The sequence below is a fragment of the Haemaphysalis longicornis genome, unplaced genomic scaffold (genome assembly GCF_048455015.1).
Source record: "Haemaphysalis longicornis isolate Haplotype H1 unplaced genomic scaffold, Haemaphysalis longicornis Haplotype H1 scaffold_1, whole genome shotgun sequence".
Taxonomy (NCBI): domain Eukaryota; kingdom Metazoa; phylum Arthropoda; class Arachnida; order Ixodida; family Ixodidae; genus Haemaphysalis; species Haemaphysalis longicornis.
In genome coordinates, this window is record NW_027526203.1 from 352,763,299 (window position 1) to 352,779,347 (window position 16,049).

Sequence of the window (16,049 nt, forward strand, 5' to 3'; positions counted from 1 at the left end):
GACATTTTGAAAGCCATAAAAACTAAAGCAGTGCCACAGTGCAAAGCTTTACCAATTGGATAAAAATGCCTGCGGTATCTGCAACAGGTAATGTGCGTAAGGCAAGTGATGCTAGTGGAGAGAGCCTTTAGAAGGTTTGCTGAGTAAGCTTGTGCTCAAAATAAGGCAAACGAATCAGCAGATGTGCGACGATGTGAGTTAGCAGATAAAACAACCGTGATAAAATTAAAGTGTGACTGAGACGACAACAAGAGGTGGACAACGGGAGCGCTTGTCCCGTCGTCTTTCTCTTGTCGTCGTCTCAGTCGTGCTCTAATTTTATCACTCTAATGCACCAACTTGCCCAACAATGTGCTTTACTGAAATAAAACCGTAACAGTGCCCTGGTGTTCGCCCTGTTACTGTAGTTTTCAACTGTACACCAGCTGTCTCAGCCTGGGAGCTGCATTTCAGTAGGTAGGAGCAGGCAGGCTATGCCACCTTGCTAGGTTTTGTGTGCTGTTATTGTTTTTTTAACAAAAATAATTATAGTAATTTCATTTGTGTTCCATAAGATGCAGATACAGAAAAAGGAGTCTTTGTAGGCCCACGTTCAGAGTTAGTAGGAATCAAAATGGGGAAGGAGGAAAATTACGAACTCAGTAAACCTGCCCTCCACCATGACCATTTGATGTGTTCTTGGGTATATAAGCTTGCACTAAAAATGAGCAATAACAGAGTGCTATTCGTGCATTGTTCCCAAACTATCGATATGAAGTACAAAACTTAGCTGTGTGAGGCATGTTTTTCCTGTGTGATGATGAGCAGCCGGTATTGGGGCACACTGCTGAGCCAAGGCCCTGGTTAGCCCCTCTGTATGTGTAGTTTTCCCGTGCAAATGCCCGCAAGTCCTCTGTGTGCTGCCGCACCTCGACAGCACTGGTGGCTAGTTGTGCTGCTTGCGTGCCACTAGCCTTCGCAATATGCCCGATTGCCGCCAACAGTAACTGTAGGCATTGGGTATTTTACAGGTCTATTTAGGCTATCTGTACTTTTCGTTTTTGTAGCCAAGCCCAACTTCTACAGCAGGAACCTCTTGATGATTGCCAAAACTCTCTTGGAACTGAATCGCAAGGATGACTGTGTGACTTACCTGCGACGTTGTGTGGACCTCACTCCCAAAAAAACTGTGGATGATAAAAAGGTATGCTGCATGCTACTGCACAAAGCATGTATGTCGTGATTAGGTGATAAGACTGCATACCTTGGGTGGGCAGTGTGCCTAGGCTGCCCGTCAGCTGGCAGCCTGAAGCCAATCCCGTGATTTATTCGTCCATAAAGCATGCTGGTATTTTTTCATTATTGTGTAATAGCTTGCACAGCATGCTGGTATTTTTTCATTCTTGTGTAATAGCTTGCACATAGTTTTTTTGGTAATTTTTTTCACTTGTGCGATAACTGCACATAGTTTATAGGCATTATTATATAGGCTGGCTGCAGCAGAGCAGGTAAGATCAACTAAACCCCTGTTTACATGGCGTTTAGGGGATTGCGCACTTGATGTGCGTGTGCTTTATTCAAGCAGAAGCTCACCTGGGAAGGTGTCCTCGGGTGGTGTAAGTGGTACATTTAGCAAAACCACTCACACCCAAGCCCTCAAGCAGTCTCTCAAGCAGTGTCGGTGCTGTTGAGGTGCCTGTTGTAGTTCTTGGACAGATTGGGAGTTGTAAACACTGTGCAAGCCATGGTCAGTGCACACGCAGATAGCTTGGCGTCTGCATATTGCCAGGGTAGCGAAGCCAGTGAGGTTGCTGGCCAGACAGAAAAATTTAGGGCAGACTGCTAGGCAGTTATGGCTACAGCAGCAACTTGGCCTAGCTCTGGCTGTGCTTCGCTGCTGTGGCTTGCCAGCTAACCTTGACTGTGTTCCAAAGCACAACTACCATGCACTCCGTTTCTGTCCAAATCTGGCCAGTCTGTACTCGGGTGACTTAAGGGAATGCCTCCATACTGGTAGGACGTGTCGCACTGCATGGTCTAAACCAGAAACGCACCACACTCATTGGCACCAAGATTTGTGACTGATCAATGTGCATTGAGCTCGTGATGTAGTGCCAACCAGTTGACCAATCAGAGTCGACTTGGGTATATGGTATGATGGTATGACATGCGATTTGATTGGCCAGTGAGTAAGAGATTGGACATAGGAGTGGAGGATTTGTGGTGCCCCACTAATCAAATCCTCCATTCCTCCAGCCTCAGTTGAGGTGCGTACTTGCTACAGCTTGCAAGACCTGCAGCTTGGACTTCATGGTTTAAAAGCAGACTTGTTTAGCAAAATGGAAGAAGTTTACAAAAATGCCCTCATGGCGATGTAGGTATCTTGTAAATAAATAATAAAACGGAATAATAAAGGACAGATCCTTGGTGGCAATGAAGCCTGTGGACGAGGTCTAGGTGGCATCCTATAAGCATTTTTGTGGACAGTGCAGGCTCTATTTGCAGCATTCAGACAGAGAAAAAGAAATACTACTCAGAGGATATCTAAGCACTCCGTATTAGTGAATGCAAAACTTTAAATGCCAACTGAACTCAAATTTTTGACAATGTAAATGTAATGTCATCTAATAGTACACATAAAAAGAGTGCAAAATGCAAAATACTGCATTTCAAATATGAATGCGTGCGACACAAGCGGCTCGTGACGGCTGGTGTTTTTGGAACAGAAGCTGAAAAAAAAAAAAAAATGCCGACATCACCTGTGGCTGGACGTGACATGGTGATGGAACAGAAGTGGGCGCGCCAGTGCCGGCGGCCACTCACAGTAGCCTCCAAATGCACGTGGTAGTGTTGCATTTTGCATTATTTCCACAGAACTCCCACTAACGTTTGCCCAGGCGAATGGAGTTAGGCGCCATCCCAACATTGCGTTGCTATCACCCGAGATGAAGCAGACCGTCTGAAAGTTATTTTTGCATCAGAATAACTGCCGGAGTAGCAATTCTTGGCATTGTGAGTGAAGTGGGTCCAGATTAACAAAGCTACTCAGTTACATGATATCGAAAAGCAGCTTCGGTTAGTCTGCACCTGGGCTATCATATCACTCTTTTTGAAGGGAACAAGTGTGCACGGATGGAGATTAAGCTATTTTTGCTATGACATTATGCAAACAGCTTTGTCACTATATATGCCCGGTAACTTTCACCTCCCTGCACACCAAGGATTGAATTGTAAAACTGGTCTGAAATGGTATGTCAGCTTCCACAGCTAGCTGATGTGCTAAAAGACAAAAATGTACCACTGTTTTCTTCTTTCACCAGACGCAGGCACACAGTTGATAACATTCTATTTTCAAGTAAACTAAATCTAACACTCTACACAAGTAAATACTTACTTTAGCTTGGCATTGAAAAAAGATGTAGTTTAATGTTTAGGAGAGAAGCAGTTTCGTTAGCGTTTGCACTTCGCGAAGATGACGGCCGCATTTGTTACCACGAGCAAGGCTTGATAAATGTACAGGCAGGTGCACGTATCGCGCTATTTTTTGAGAAAAAATATTATTTTCAAGTGAAAAAATTTTGCTAACTCCAGAGCCATCAGAATCGCTTGTATAGTTTGTAGGCTTCCAATCTCTTTTATTGCATTGAAAAAGTGGCGTATATTGCTACCTATGCCGTTAGTTTTAAACATGATGCCAGCTGCGCTACAGCGCAGTGTTGTAGCAGGGAAACTCCCGATGAATGCATGCAAGCCGCCGAAGGAGCGGGAGCTTTACGGAACAAATTCCTCTGCTCTGTCACAGGCCACTCAGAGCTTTTTTTGGCAACTATCCACCAGGTGCAAGCGTCGTCTGCTATGTATACTTAGAAACGCTTGCAGTCATTGTGCTATGTGGGTATATAGGGCTTTGAACATTCTGATTTCAAGAGCTTAGACAACTTATTTGGACCAAACTTTGGCAAAGAAAAATTTGAGTGCAGTTGTCCTTTAATGGTCAAATGAATGTCATAGAGTTGCTTCTTTGAGTGACTGTGTTGATTTCACAGCCAATGGTAAGTGGTCATTATTGGCCATTCCTCTGCAGTGGGCATGTGAGAATTGGGAGTGGGTGTGTTCACGTTACAGCCAAATGGGATTTGGTGAAACAGCTGTTAGCTTCTGATGGCAGCTGTCATAGTCACTGGCCAATTCACCCGAGTGGGTATGCGTTAACCTATATCCAGCGTTAATGTGTTGTTCCTAACGAAGTGCCAGACAACGTCAAACTAATTGTTTGTCGAGCTACATGTAGTGGTTGCTGACATTTTGTAAGTCGAAGGCAACAATGCATTCCCTAGAGTGCGTACTCGACTTGCGTTCTGGAGGTCCCGAGTTTGATTACCATCCATCCCAAATTTTGCTAATTTTATTTTCAACTCAATTACTTTGGTTTATTTCCTTTGCATTGTTGGCCACTTCAGTAACCATTTCACTTCTACAAAGGCCAGACAGTGGCTTTTATGCTCAATGGGCCATGCAATGCATTTGCATTAATGCAAAAAAAAGCATAAATTATTAGCGTGTAAGGCTGGTTAATCGCTGAACTGCCGGTGGTTCATGTCGAAGAACAATTTGAATGTCCAGATAGTTTTGCTTGCAGTGTCGTTGAGAATTGTTGTTTGAAGGTGGTCACCTATGTGTAATTTTTTTGCACTTGGACGTCGTTACCTCTCCGCAAAAAGAGACCAAGGTTTTTCCAAAAACACCTACAGACATGGTGACATTTTTTTCTGCTTGTTATACAAGACGGCTTAAAGATGTCATCAGTTTGCATTGGGCTAGGGAGTGCATTTTCATCGTTTATTCCTAGTAACAATAGTAGTAAGTTCTGTTTAGTTATGTTTGGCACCAATTCTCAAAAAAATGGAACATTATGCTTGAACGAGACAGGTTGAGGTTGGTGCAAAAGTGCTCTTAAGAGTATTTTCGCTGCAGTTTTTGCAGTATTCATGCATTTTGCAGTCATCGGTTTTTTTGTGAAGAATCAGTTTGTCACAGTTGTTTGATAGAAACGTACAAGGTGTAGGCCTGCTCTGCACATGCAAGTGCAAGAGCCGCACAGCTGTAAGCTTGGCCCTTACGATGACATCAGGAGGGTTAGTACACAAGGCAATGATGCCACTTTGTCACCTCATCAGCTGTTTAGCCAGCAGCACATGTACCGGTGAGCTGACCCCCTTAACTGGTGGCAGCGGTTTTAGATTATTCCACATTGTTGCTGCCCCTCATGTGCCACGTGCCCTACGCCTTTTCACCCAGGGGTTGTGGTGCGACGCCGAACTAGCACAGACCTGATAATGTTGAGTTTACACGCTTGCACAGCTGATGTCGTTGATAGTTTAGGCAGAATTGGGCCCAGCCATGGCTTAAGAATGTTCCACTAGTGTGGGTGGATGCAGTAAAGTGCGATTGGGGACACTGCCTTTAAGTGAGGGCACCATATTCTACTCTAGGGCTGCATGAGCATGCTACGCTACATTTACCCTGAGGTATAGATGCTCGATTCTTTTCTGGAACCACTGTAGATGTTAAACTTTGTGCACCATTGAGTCAGCGCAATTGGAAACTGTCGCAGTGAAAAAATTGCCCATTCAAAAAGTGTGCCTTTACGAGAAAAGTGTGATTAAAACCAAAATAAAGTTTGCTTGAACAGGTGTGCAATGCAACCCCAGAAATTGAGTGCAGTTTTGCATGAGTGTGCATTTCCATGGATTTAACTTCGAGTAATGCAGCATAGGTGGTGGGTGAAAACAAAGGCAAATGCACTCCACGGCAAAATTTTTTAATTCACAGTGTTTCGATTTTGTTTACATCTGAGCCAACATTCACTGGGAGACTTTGGGTGCGGCACTGCTAATCGAGAAGCCTTTAAAAGCGGGAAGGCCACGCTGCGCTGCACAGCTGTGTAGTCGTGCGGTACCATTCCATGCTTGTCACCGGGTGGATGGTTACACGGCGCGCGTGTGCTGCTTTCACAGGTGTCGGAAGAGGCCCAGCAGTTGCTGAAGAAGTTGGGTGCATCGTGACTCTGTGCGTCACCAGCCGGCACGTGTTCCAAACAGAAGCATGCAGTGGTGATTGGCGCTACGTTCGTGTTTTCACAGCTCACCGCTGTGCATCAATATTTTGTTGAAGCAAGCAGAAAGTGTTGAAAATAAAAGCCAGGAGGTATTTGTTAACTACGTCTTACTAAAACAATCCTACGTCTACATTTTGCACAGTTATTGCTAAAGTAGTGTTCTTGTGTGCGGGGGGGAAAGGGTACACCTACGATGAGGAGCCAACACTGAAAAGAAAAGGAGGCCACGACGGTCGGTTACATGTGGTCCTTGTTGCGCAACGAGACTGTCTGGAGAATGCACGCACCAACGTTACACCACAAACAATGGGAAGGGTACAGGACCACCTAGTATGTACATACAGCACTCACATCACTGTATTTAGAAAACTACCTAAGCACAAGCCACTTTGGGTAAACCATGTTCATTTTAAATGCACAAGCATTGCAACCACAGTGGCAAACAGACAAAAAACAGACCATGGCTGCTAATATTTCACAAGGGGATGCATCGGGCACTCTGGACCCCCGCCTTGTTGCGTCAGTCGTAAAACCGCTTGCCATGGCACAGCCTTTGAGGCTGACCCACGTCCCCAGCTGTGACATTGACACCAGTGCCCGCACTGCGACCACACTTGAACAAGGTTACACAATAATGACACCTTCTCTTGGTAAATTCGAGAATACTTGAACAACAACACAGGCCGCACAGCACTTTCAACATAAACTTCCTGCGTGTGTGTGTGTGTGTGTGTACTGGGAATGTGACGTCAACACCTTTGAACTTTCACCATTATGCCTATAACTTTGGTGTACAGCATCACTAGGGTTACACAGAGTAAAGAGGGAAAGAGGACGACTTTTGTACTAACATTTGCTTTGTTTTGACCGCAAGTCTACTTTGTTGTGCTGTTCGTAATGTATCCTCTTCCTTCCCGTGTGCTGCATGCCGGACTAGGCAAGCTCAAAGGGGCCACGCATCCCCCTCCCGGAAAAAAGCTCTGGCTTAAAAAATTGCGAATGCGGTGCATACAATGACCAGTCAAAGTGCACTAGCATTCGTTCAAACACATGGCAAAAAAAATGTACAATACTCCTCCGCCTGGAAGTCCGAACACAGTGTGCTTCTAGTTACCTTGTGCCAAAATGAAAAATGTTAAAAAGAATGTGCAGAGTTAGGTATAAAAGGCTAAAACCAGCAGTTCTACTATCCCGAATGAGCCACGTAAAACCTTTGAAACTTCTGTGGCGGCACATCCAGGGAGTGATTGCACTACAGCCTTTCCTTCTAAGCCGAAGCAAAGGATTAACGTAAGACAACTGGATCAGTGCTCGTAAGGCTTGTTAAAGTAACGCTGTCTAAGTAATGCCTGTGAACCTGTTGCAGGCCCTGCCATCAGTTGGCAGCCGAGGGGTAACGAGAGCACGAAGCATGGAAGAAACATTTGTGGCATGGTCCCCCCCAGGAATGTGATCCACCTGCTCTGGGATGAGTATTCTCGGCTCTGGGAGGTTGTCGCGTTCCCCTTCAACACAGCGTGCAGCACTTGGACGCGAGTTTCACATCGACTACCCCCGACTGGCTTTTGCTGCGGCCTTTCCTAAATCCGTTTTGGTTTATGTCCAGCTGGGGCTTGAGGGCCGCAGCCCCAGCACTGTGGGAGGCACGGCTTCCGTTGGGGACCAGCCTGGCCAGGCTGCTCCCCAGGCGCGACCGGCTGCTCCGCATCTCTTCACGGCTCGCCTTCCGCCCGAGACAGCTGAGTCCCGCAGCGAGGCTGAAGCTGTTGGAGATTCGGGGAGCGTCGCTGGGGGCCGTGTCTTCCACAAGGACCACGTCTGCACACTGAACAGCCAGGGCCTCTGTTTTTGGTGGGGGAGATTCTTCTACAGTCAAGTCACCGCACGAGACCGAGTTGGTGAGCCGCGGGGCCGGATCGGGCAAAATGTCCAAGCTGTCGGTGCTGTCAGCCGAGTAGCCCTCGTCATGGGGCGACGGGCCCGACGGGCTGCCCTGCAGGGGCGTGTCCCCCTTGGTGGCCGGCGGGTGGCGCCGCTTGTCGGCCTCGTCGTCGTCTGAGCTGCTGCAGCTGGTGGTGCGGTTGCGGCTGGCGGCATGCATGCGCAGCTTGCCCAGGCCCGGCCGCACACGCAGGTCGCCAGCGCCCCCCAGCAGCTGGGGCGAGCTCTTCACGGCGTGCAGGCGGCGGCCCGGAATGCAGCGCAGCCGCACGGTGGGCGACTGCCGCTGGCTGTCGGCCGGGGGCGAGGGCGCCGAAGGGGGTAGGGACAGGACGGGCCGCACGGCGCGCTCCTCGGCCTCGGCCTCCTCGCAGAAGACGACGCCCCGGACGGGCGGCGAGTGGGAGGAGGAGGGCGCCAGCGACGACAGGTCGTCCTCCTCGCGCACAATGCTGCACTTGCGCCCCAGCGGCAGGCTGGACCGGGGCACGGCCAGGGAAGAGTCGTCCTCAGCGGGACACACGCTGAGCAGCGAGGTCAGGGGGTGGCTCGCAGAGTGGTCCAGGGAGATGCTCGGGAGGCCACCGGGCGAGGCCAGGGACACGCTGGGTCGCTCCTGAGCAGGGGACGGGGTGGCAGAGGACACCCTGCGCAGCAGCAAGGGCAGCACCATCAGCGTCTCTCTCAGTTGGCCCTATGGCCCATACAGCCACGCCACTGAAGCGAATGCAGCTTTGGCTTTTTGCTTTTTGTTTTTGCTTTTGTCTGCTTTGCGAAGAGATTGGCTGCGCAATATCCTAAGATTTTTGATCGATGCCACTTCAACAAATGCAATTTAACTGATATGACAACATTGTCAACTAGGAAGGGGTACTTGTTTTCTTTGGGAGCCGCCGCCATGTTTCTGCCGCCGGCCATGTCGCGTGCGTGCGGGGTTTTGCGGCGGAGTCGGTGCACCTGTGGTGTGCGCGGAGAGTTTTCGCGAGCAGAAAACAGCCCAGCCGTTCCCTGAGTAAGAGTGACAAAGAGGAGAGAGAGGGCCCGCATGTCGCAGTCGCTTGCTCACTCGGCAGTCGGGCGCCTCATCGGCTCGTTCGTATCATCCACAGCCGAAATTTTGCCCATTGCAAACAAAGCAATTTCGCCAGGACTTAAAATTCGTATCCCGAAATTCGTATCACCCAAAATTAGCTCATCGAGATTCTACTGTAGTTATGAATACGCTTCTTTAACTGCCATTTGCTGGACAGTAGCACCACCTGTCATCGAATAAGATAGGGAGGTACAGCAGGGTCAGCCTCAGGACCAGACTTTTTGTAGAATTGTATGGTGGAAGAAGAATGGGCTAAAGCAGGAAATTGTTCATCGCCATTCAAAAGGGAAGCAATCCCGGGTTGACAAAGATTGTAGCCTTGGGCTGAGGATGACTTTTTGTGCTGCAACGGCGCATGTAACAGTGGGGGAAAGGTAACTATGTGCACTTGGTTGCCATGCTCAGGAAGGAAGCAAGTCTGTGCATGCATTGTACCAGTGGTTTGCTTAATCTCGGTGTGAAAGCTTACATAGCATGCAGCTGCAATGGTGAAGTGAACACCTCTGTGCCAAGAGTCATTTCAAAGCTGTGGTTTCATTGGAAGCCATGCATAGCAGCAGACCGCTTTTTTCAGGGTTGCTGCAGTCTGTGCTGAATCTATCGGTACAGCAGACAAATCAAGAAAGTTTCGGGCATGCATTCTTGTTTTATTGAAGGTATCAAGCAGGAAGAACTCTTCTGTGGAGTGCACACTGTGCTGCAAGCAGATCAAAAGGTGTTGAGCCACCCCAACCAAGTTACCACCATGCAAGCGTGCTGCAAACCAAACAATGAGCTTTATTTGGCACAGGCTGAATGCAATGTGTGGATATTCAAGAGATGGATGCCCACTGCACCAGTGCTGCAGCTCTAGCAGCACAAGCACGCACTGAGGACGTAAGGGTACGTGCAGTTCAGGAGGGCAGCCACAATACGACTTGCTGTTCCAAACAGGGTGAATATCGGCAGGGGAATGTACCTGAAAAAGGACAACGTTTGGAGGCCACTTTGTTAAGAGCTGTTCCACTGAAGCACAAGCCGTGGTGGCTCAGTGGCTAAGGCGTTGCGCTGCTGAGCACGAGGTTGCGGGTTCGATTCCCGGTCGCGGTGGCCGCTTATCTGATGGAGGCGAAAGGCAAAAACGCCCGTGTGTACGAGACTTCGGCGCACGTTAAAGATCCCCAGGTGGTCAAAATTAATCCGGAGCCCTCCACTACAGCGCACCTCATCGCCTGCGTTGTGTCGGCGCGTTAAACCATACAATCAATCAATCAATCAAATCAATGTTGTAGGAAGCGCAGTAGGTACGATGAACTGTGAAGCATATTTTAACAAGTTAAACATGACTATTTGTTACCGGCAGACTCGTGGAGAGTGTTCAGTTACACAGGGTTGGCAGGGTGCTCGGACTGATCGGAGGCTGCGAAAGCTGCGGTTTTGGTTGGAACACTCAGTCCACACCAGTGCGCAAATTTTGATGGCTGCAGCTATGAATTTCCCAGCCAGAAACTGGCGTTTTTGCACAATGATGCTTTAGCAGCTTAGCACCAGTAAGTGCATGACGTGGCCAAAGAATAGTTCAGTCACTGATAGCAGCAAAAAACTATTTACAGCAATGGGCACCTGCAAGGGGGACATTGCTGTAGCCTCCAGAGGTTGAGGCTGTTAAGATCAATGGTGAGGCTTTGATTTTGGAAAAAAAAAAAAAGGGCGTTTCACAGAAAAGGAGCCACAGAAGAGGCCTTCTGCTGCCTTTTATGGTTTGCTGAGTGACCATAAGTGCTCACTCAACACCCCATAGAAAGTGGAATTGCAACACTTTTCTTCCTTGCCTTAAATGTATTCATTTTTTATTATTGGCATAATATATATCAATACCAATATAAAAATGAGTGTTGCATGGTCAATGACTGCATAGGGATCTTTACTGCAACCTTTGTAACAAGCGTTCTGCCCTTCTTTGAGCTGATCGACGTTTAACCCACAGCAAACGGCCCCTCCATATCCAACCATCCCAATCACATGGATAGTTGTTCTAGGTTAGGACTCTCATGCTCCTGTGTTCAAGAAATTCAAATTTTGGGTGTTTTACAAGTCAAAGCTACACCTGGGCTGTGATGTGCACACAAGCGGAGGGCTGCAGTTTAATTTTGACCACCTGGGTGTCTTTAGCGTGCGCCCAAATCTCGACACACTAGCGTTTTTATTTTTCACCTCCATCAGAAAAACAGCCACAAGATCCAACCCGCACCCGTTGGTCTCAGCAACACAGCACCTTAGCCACTGAGCTACGGCAGTGGTTCACGTTACTTGATTGATGCTGCCAGGTTTTACATTTTTGCATTTGAACCATACGGTTCCACAAAGGGACTTGTCCCGAGCCGAAGCATGTGCTCGCTGCTTCCAAGTATCCCAATGTTGTGCAAGCATGTAATTCAACTGAGCAGCATGGAAGCATATCCAACCCGCACCCGTTGGTCTTAGCAACACAGCACCTTAGCCACTGAGCTACGGCAGTGGTTCACGTTACTTGATTGATGCTGCCAGGTTTTACATTTTTGCATTTGAACCATACAGTTCCACAAAGGGACTTGTCCCGAGCCGAAGCATGTGCTCGCTGCTTCCAAGTATCCGAATGGTGTGCAAGCATGTAATTCAACTGAGCAGCATGGAAGCATCAACGGTAGGTTCACCATTGGTTCCATGCCAGTTTAAGCGAGGAACGAATGAAGCATACCACAAGCAGCAACAGAACAGATTAGTCATGGTCAAGACAATGACTTCCCATTTAAACCATACTCCGGCAATAGTTTGTATGACCCTGCTGAAACGACGGACCTGGATGACAACGTGAGCGTGCTTTGACAGGAGATTTAAGGCATGGCATCGTTTGCTTTCTCTCACATTGATTGTCGCCGTTGCAGTAGTTTATAAGCAGATTAAGTCAGAAAACCCACGCAAATGATTCGTGTTGCATTCAAAACACGCGCAGTAAGGCACCTTTAGCCCCATACGGAGGAACAGCTGGCTGTGGTGAAGGCACAGAGGAAATTTCCAATGCCGTTCTGAAGTTGTACCCGAGTATACCATCTGGCTTGTTCATGAGTGATATCGGTCATATAAGTGGCATTTAACATTATGGAGCAGGTTTTGGAGGAGAAAAAAATGCTAGTTCGCATCGTTATGCTGCTAAGAGGTGAAATTATTCCTGATACAAACCAAGGAGGTTACTATCAAATTTTATGGAATGCATACCGCATGAATTAAAAGATGAGCCATTCCACTCTGTGAAAGTGGATGACCAACAAAGCTGAGGTGATGCAGAATTTTGAACAGAGGTGCGAACTCTAGACGAAGTCGTGCTGCGACTAGCTGTTCCTCAACGTCATTCAATCTTGGTAGGTGGTCTCAAATCAGCGGCTTCAGACAATGAGGTGGAGAATCGGGGCACGGCGCCTTTATACAGAGAGTACATGTCCAGCGCAGCTGCACATTTTCGGCGGAGCGAAATGCAAGCACGAATGAACCAACCAATGAGCGAACGAACGACTAAGCATTACTATGGGAGCCTTATTAGAGACACTGAAGCTCCGAGTAAAGCGTCAACATCATCATGAAAACCTCGGGGATTAGCCATAAACAGCTTCATTGTGATAACGAAAAGGAATTGGAGTGCTGAACTACACAGTCCATACCTCATTCAGCACTAGCACCAACAAACAAGGGCATGAAAGTGATAATATCAGTGCTAATCTCTAAGTATGCTACTGGGATAATCTGCACACTCCTTTAAAAAACACCCGCAGACTCAAAAAATGTACCAGGTTCGAGGAGAGAAATTCACTCGCCCAATCACTTTTAAAAAGCAACCAGATCACTTTCAAAAAGCAACCCAAACCTTACACATTTTGCACGTGTCCTATTGTATCTAAAAGAACAATGATTGTGAGAATGAGCTAGCTGGAAGTTAGTGCCTTTCTTGTCAGTTTCACATACTTGTATGTCTGTTCTCTGCATTGTTGAGGCAAACAAGACTAATCACCACTTATCCAGAGGCATTAAGACAATGCACAGCCTCACAGAAGTGATCTCAGTCAAGTGCTGTGGTAATAGGTGAGAGTAACTACTGTGAAATTCATCATCCACTACTAACCCTAGAATAATGTGGCCATACATTTCAGAAAAGTATAAAACCTGCAAACAATGTGGGTTCAGCAAATTCAACAACAGATTTGAACAAACCAGCACCTCGGAGACCAATAACAAGAGGGAGGGGAAAAAAAAAAAAAAAAAAAAGGAAAAAAGGCCATCTTTGCTAACGTGAAACCTGGGAAGGGGCGAAGCATGTAGTGTCTAAGTGTATTCAAAGATTGTAAGCCTCTCTCTTGCCACACGGCGCTTGCTCATTGGGTGCCGGAGAACCACCAGTGGAAGGAGCAATCATGCGCTTGCTGGGGTAGTGGCACCGTCTCTTGTGCTGAACCAAATTCAAGCAATTAAATGAGAGACAGACTGGTCGTAAGTTGTCCTCGTGTCACATACCGCAGCATGCTAATAAGTATGCTAAGAAGTAGAGCAAGTTGTTGGAGAACGAGTGTCCCAGTGGGCTCTTTCAGCACGCGTTTGTACCCATGGAGATGAAACGTTCGAGCATGAGGCGTTAGGAAACGAGTGTAGCGATGTTTTAGTACCGCGACTACACGAGACGACGGGAGATGCCGACAGCCAGAGCCCCTGTGACCAGCACAAAGGTTAGATAAGCACTAACCCACTAGCACCACGCAGGGCTGCTTGCCAGTGACCTTTGCCCTTGGTCATAAGTTCCACAGCGGGAAGTGAGGTAGTAGAAATAACTGCGTTGAGCTTTTTGTTGTTGTTTTGCGCAAAAGCACGAGGTGGCCCACCTCACAAAATCCCATTTGTTGCGTATGAGCAGAAGAATGCAGCGTGAGCAAGAAAGAGTGCTTCTAGGCAATGCCCAAGGGCGTTCGTGCGTGGCGCTATTGGCGCGAGCATTTTAAGTGCGTCATCTGTGACCATTCTTCACTTCATCACTGCCCCTCTACCCAGCTCTGTGACTACTGTGGAACTATCTAAAGCGGCTGGCTCAGCAGTGGTAGAAGTGCTGCTCCAATTGCTCAAAACTGCTCCAAGGCGAAACTTGTGCTGCATGCTGCTCCAAATGGTCATTTTAAGGGATTTTTGCTCCAAACGTGCGCCGATGGGGCATTTCGAAAGCGTGTAGCAGCACTTGTAACTCTTGTGCAAAACGGAAACTGAAAATAAACTTGTCTCTAGTGTCACCTTTATTTAAACATCCAAGTCAAACCCGTTTGTAAACTGAGTTTGCTGCGATGTGTCTGCGCATCTGTAGACAAGGCCTCCTTTATCTGGGATCGTCCATAGCTTTTTTCATGGCTTTACGGCTGCCCTGGGGCATTGCCATGTTTGTCACAAAGAACATATAAACGGTTCTTTGTGGCATGTACTAGTGTTGTTAACATTGTAGAGTTAGTATTATTCGGCTTCATATTTCTCAAGACGTTTTTCTGAAATCATTTTCTATTACATGCTGCATCGGTCCAACTTCAACGTTGTTGTGGTGTACTTGAACTACATATACAGACAAACCCGGAAGTTAAAATGTTCAATTTTTTTAACACGTGACGTAAGGATGACTGTGGTTTTGTGGCTTTTGCTCTAATTGTTTTACCCCGTTTTAGTTCTTGGCTGCAAGTGGAAATGTACGCTTTAAAACTAGGACAGTTTAGTGATGTACATCGGTACTTTAATCCTAAAGTTGAAGGCAACAGAGGTCTTGCTCGGATTTTTGAAATGATGTGCCTGCTGAATTTGATTGTTGGTTTTTTACATGCAGTATGGTGCGCAATAAATATTGGAAACTTTAACGGTTTTCTTGTGAATTATATCCACCCTTATAATTGTATTGAAGCGTATTTTGGCATCTGCTCCAAAATGGCTTGTGTCTGCTCCAAACTGGAATTTTGCCTGCTCCAACAGCTGCGCTCCGAGAAGTAAAATGCCACTTCCATCACTGGCTCAGTGACGGTGCTCTGCACAGCAGCTGCAAAGAGGGCCACGGCTGCTCAGGATGCACAGAGGACGACGGTAGGGAGAGGACATTAGCATATATATAACTCTGGCTTACATTGCCTTATCTCCTCGCGTTTGTGCAGCGTATCCCCTCTACCACCCTTAAAGGGACACTGAAGTGAATTTGTCAAGCTCCCGTTTTTGCTTGCACTGCGTAGACTGGCTCAAATTAACACACTTCTCATTGTTTAACCGGTTGATAAGTCGGTAATTATTTTATAAAGCCTGAAAGAAGAAAAACTACCATGCGCGGTCTGTGGAGGCCGCACCAACTAAAGGCTGTGACGTCGGGAGGAGGTGCACAGTGATTGGACGATGTCCAAGATTAGCATTCAAACAAGTTTTGGTTTCGGTTCTGTAAAACAACATGCTTGACATGCGACATTATCGTTGGATGGGCATTCTTGATATTTCAATAATCGCCATACCGCACTTCTGCCATGTTGTCGGCTGTAAAATGCCCAAGATAAACCTCCCAGGACGGCTTGGAATCGTAGCTATCACTAGCCAAGGCCTACACAGTGGATGAATGCCCTCCACGTTACCGCAGACGCTCAAGTGCCATGCGCTTTTCCCCATCTTTGGAGCTTGCCTCACTCATCATGCCTGTATCGTAAAAACGTGTTCGCACCAGGCCAGGGGCCTGTTATTCTGGCCTGTGCCCACTGCCCGCAAGCTGTCGGTGCTTATGGCAATAGCACGCCAACGAGAACTCGCTAGAGCGTCAGTGTCAGTTTGCGCGCATTCCGCGAACTCGTTCGTGGAGCAGTGGGCCCACAAATGGTGAACTCATTATAGAAAACATCAGCCGAAAACATACCTAGC

General features: G+C 47.4%; 2 protein-coding genes across 7 annotated transcripts in view; one reads left to right on the forward strand and one right to left on the reverse strand.

Annotated features, from left to right (window-relative positions):
* LOC144154886 (nuclear receptor coactivator 5-like) overlaps positions 1 to 1,107 on the forward strand; it is a 69,662-nt gene extending 68,555 nt beyond the window's left edge. For all 6 annotated transcript variants that reach the window (XM_077685977.1, XM_077685976.1, XM_077685978.1 and 3 more), the window contains one exon: positions 1,047 to 1,107. The gene's annotated coding sequence lies outside the window, so the exon portion shown is untranslated. The remainder of the gene's footprint in view (positions 1 to 1,046) is intronic.
* Positions 1,108 to 5,786: 4,679 nt separating this feature from the next.
* The window catches only part of Snrk (SNF related kinase), a 35,691-nt gene continuing 25,428 nt past the window's right edge, over positions 5,787 to 16,049 (reverse strand). The window contains exon 5 of the mRNA XM_077685975.1: positions 5,787 to 8,685. Within this exon, the coding sequence (XP_077542101.1) occupies positions 7,605 to 8,685 (1,081 nt within the window). The 3' untranslated portion in view covers positions 5,787 to 7,604. The remainder of the gene's footprint in view (positions 8,686 to 16,049) is intronic.